The 3,936-nt window shown below is 39.9% G+C and overlaps 1 protein-coding gene across 1 annotated transcript; it reads right to left on the reverse strand.

Annotated features, from left to right (window-relative positions):
- Positions 1–577: 577 nt before the first annotated feature.
- LOC125298308 (GTPase IMAP family member 4-like) lies at positions 578–3,456 on the reverse strand. The gene is made up of 6 exons (XM_048249011.1): positions 3,426–3,456; positions 3,279–3,286; positions 2,270–2,870; positions 1,320–2,090; positions 952–1,020; positions 578–725 (listed from the first exon to the last, which is right to left on the reverse strand). Exons 1-6 carry the CDS (start codon positions 3,454–3,456, stop codon positions 700–702), a joined length of 1,506 nt encoding a protein of 501 aa, XP_048104968.1. The 3' UTR covers positions 578–699.
- Between the last annotated feature and the right edge of the window lie 480 nt (positions 3,457–3,936).

The raw sequence follows: 3,936 nt of genomic DNA on the forward strand, positions 1-3,936 counted from the left end.
ATGGTTGTTTTGTTAGCACAACCTGGACAATGTTTTCTTCAACTGACAATCCATTATGTAAGCTCTATGACTACTTGTTGCCATCCATGACATGTTTTATCCACCTGATTCCTTGATTATAAGTATTCATATATTGTACAGTATACTGTCAGGACATTGGTGCAGATAGATCATAGTCCAAAAAGTCCAATATCAACATCTATCACTCTGCCAAACTGATGTCCTCTTCTTCTAATTCTGATCCAACTCCAGAGGTTCCTGTTCGCCAGTTGAGCACTTTTTCTGTTGCTTCTTTAATATCACGATCGTCAGGTTCAGAAACACCTAAAATAAAATAAAGAAGTTTAGTTGATGTTGACCTGGCTGGTACCAAATGGTCATTCAGTATACAGCTGAAACATGTTAATTAAAAAAAAATTATATTGTCCAATGTTATGACTTGGAGGTTTATTTTGTAGAACATTTTCAGGATAAAGACAAGGCTGTGTAGAGGCATAAGTTCGAAGTCCACAGCACAACAACTTACCTCCTGATCTACTGAGCTCTGATATGATGCCCTGAAATTTCTCCATGATTTCAACTTCGCGTCGGGCCAATTCCCGTCTAAACATCTCTTGCATGTTCCTTTCAGTCAGTTCAGGAGGTTCATGTTCTGCTTGTCCTGGTTTCTCTGGTACAACATGGACATGCAGCATACACTCAGCTTTCTTCGCTTTGAGGTGCACCTTGTGCATGAAAAATGCACTATAAAAGCACTTACTTACTATGTCGTATGGCAGTCAATTATCAGTAAATACCAAATAATTGATAACCTGAGGTAAAATATATTTATGTGATGTGAGATATTTACTGTCTCTACAGACTTATGAATATAAGTATAAATGTCATCATGTACTCACTACAGGGTGCATATAGAAGTGTTTTGCTGTTTGGTATGTAGTGGTTGATTACCTGATAACAATGGAAATTTAATTGGCAATCCCCTGGTATCCAAATATACTTCATTTTCCTGAACTGAAACTACATAATAAGAGTATAAATCAATAAAAAAGACACAATCTATATGGTGTCCTTTCTGCAGTGTTCTTCAGCACAAAACTTATTAACAATACTATGTTTCTATAGTCAGTTCATCAAATTCCATATTACCCATGTTTATGTAGACATAACCCTCATTGCAGCCCTAAAGAGGTTTTTTTTTACCTTAAAATAAGTGTTACCTAAACTGTACTAAACCAATTTGCACATTTGTCAAAGGTATTTTGAATAAAGTGATGAAATCTAAACTGGGCAAGTGATGAAATATAATTGATACTCACAGTCTGGAATGTGATCCATGCTCCTGTCTCCTCTCCTTGTCTCTCGCCACATCGCTCTCACCTTCTCCTCCAGTTCATTGTCCCTTCTGGTCCACTCTTTGTCCAGAAACTCCACCATCTCTTTCCTCACCTCCTTTTCTCTTCTGTGACTCTCTGTTACTTCCGTTTCTGGGGTTTTCGGGGTCCCGTCACAGGAACTAACACTTGCATCCATTTCCTCAATCTTCTCTAGAAGCTGGTGGACTTGTGATCCATCTCCTCCATTCACGTTGTCAAAGACATGATATCTGTTCCCACATTTCTCCACAAGCCATCTGAGGGGTTCTCCTTCACCCTCAATGTGCTCTTCGATGCTTGTGTTCCCCAAAGTATCTCCCCAGGTGAAGAGCACAATAGTGTTTCTCCAAACCATTTCACCAAACATCTTCATGTTCTCTTGAATTCCCTTTCTCTGTTCCTCCAGGAACGACACATCAGCTGGGACCACCAACAGGAAGGCATGGGGAGCCTTAGAACCAAAAGTCACGCTTCGCTCAAGCTCCGTCTTCACCCATTCAGGAGTGTAGTGGGCGGGGAAGTACTTCCACCAGCCGGGAGTGTCCACCACAGTGACATGTCTGTCACCAACTGATCCTTCATGTTTTTTACATTGATGAGTTCTACTGGGGCGAACATCTTTTTTGTCCAGGATGACATTTTTGGCATAACTTTTCCCACAAGTAACCCACCCTAACATAACAATTCTGACTTCTGACAGAGGCTGGATCTGACCTGAATGACACATTCATGCAGCACAACAGCAAATAAACAATAATATAACCAATAACAACATCTATAATAAAAGTTACATTAATAGCATAAAGTGTAGGCACGTAGTGTCAACTTCATAGTTTGGCAAATAAAAACATATAGATTTGTTTAACACTACCCTGTATTGCAACATAACTTACCTTTGAGTCGTTTTCTTTTCTCTTCTTCTCTTCTTTTCTCTTTCTTTTCTCTTCGTGCATTTGCTCGCACCTTAGCAACTTTCCTCTTCTCTTCAACCTCTTTTAAAGTTGTCTCATCAAGCTCAAAATGTCTGCCGCTGTTATTCACTACAACACTCTCTATCTGATCCAACAGCTGGATGACCTGGTTTTGATCTTTAGTCTGCTTGTCGTAGACGCAGTATCGGTTCCCACATTTCTCTGTTACCCACTTTAGAGCCTCCCCCTGACTTTCAATGTGCTGCTCTATGCTTTTATCCTTCAGAGAGTCTCCTTTGGTGAACACCACTATGGTGTGTCCCCAGATGTTCTCCCCAAAGAGCCCCAAGTGCTCCTCTATAGACCTCCTGTTTGTCTCCGTAAATGTACCAGTTTCAACAGTAAGGATGAAAGCGTGAGGTCCTGGAGGGCAGTGTTGGACACTCAACACTAGCTTCTGTTTGATTCGCTCTGCTGTGTCAATCAGAGGGTAGCCCTTCCACCATCCTGGGGTGTCCACCACAGTCAATCTCTTATCTCTCACCTGACCACTGCGTTTTACATGGTCAAAAGTTTTTTTAGACTAAGCTGAGGGTTCTCCTGAGCTGGCAGAAGGCTAAATATTGATGTTCTGTCCGATATGATTTCTCCCACTACTATCACATGCATTTCTGTAAGATAAAAAGGAATACACAATGAAAGAGATAAGACATTAGCCAATTTATGGATACTTAGGTACATAACAGAGTGACTATGAGCTGGGAAATCCACAAAAAAGGAGAAAATAAGGTAGCATGAGAAGACTCAGGAAATGATGTTTCGGCCTCGGGAAACTATTTGACTCTGAGGATGGTCTAAATAACTTGAAATATTTGTCTTTTCTTTTTGCACTTGACCTTTTCTTCAGAGCACATGTCACTATTTTCTTTTCTTGCCTCGCTCATTGTGTGGGTCACTCTTACTATTGAATTCCTTCTCAGACCAAACTTACCACCAAAGCTGAGCAGATGTAAGTATAAGAGTTCTCAGTATCTTTGTCTGATTATTTACAAAAACTTTACACAGGTTACTTTGTGCAAGTGTGGTTTGGAAATGAATTACATAATAAGTGTAGTACTGAATTTTGATGTTGACTCACCATGTGGTTTGTGATATTCCGCCTGTGACATTTTGTTCAGACTAGTCCTCTTTGCTGCTTCAACACATTGATGTTTAAAGTCAATTTACAACTTGCACTGCTGACACAAATATACCTGTATGTAAGTACAAACACAGAATGTCAGATTACAGAATAAACTGTTTTGGTCAATATTCAGATCTATCTCTGTAGCATTAGTTGTCAATTCCGATGTCCGTCTCTAATTTCAAGTGGCAGTTGTTTATTACAGTGCATGAAAATGCCACCCTCCACCTTTGACTGCTGAATCTGCAGTATGACATGAAAAACAAACAAACAAACCCCCTGATGAGTCTATATATCAATTGTTATTGCTGAGTCTTTTTTTTGGCTGATGTCACATGACTCATCTGAGGATGACTGCAGAGTCAGTATTGAAATTTGGACACATGCTGCTGTCCTAAAACCGGTTTCTGTGGTCAGGTATGACATGAAAAACAAACAAACAAACAAAAACTAAGCCTGGAGTGTG

This window comes from Alosa alosa, chromosome 7 (genome assembly GCF_017589495.1).
Source record: "Alosa alosa isolate M-15738 ecotype Scorff River chromosome 7, AALO_Geno_1.1, whole genome shotgun sequence".
In the NCBI taxonomy this organism is placed as follows: Eukaryota; Metazoa; Chordata; class Actinopteri; order Clupeiformes; family Clupeidae; genus Alosa; species Alosa alosa.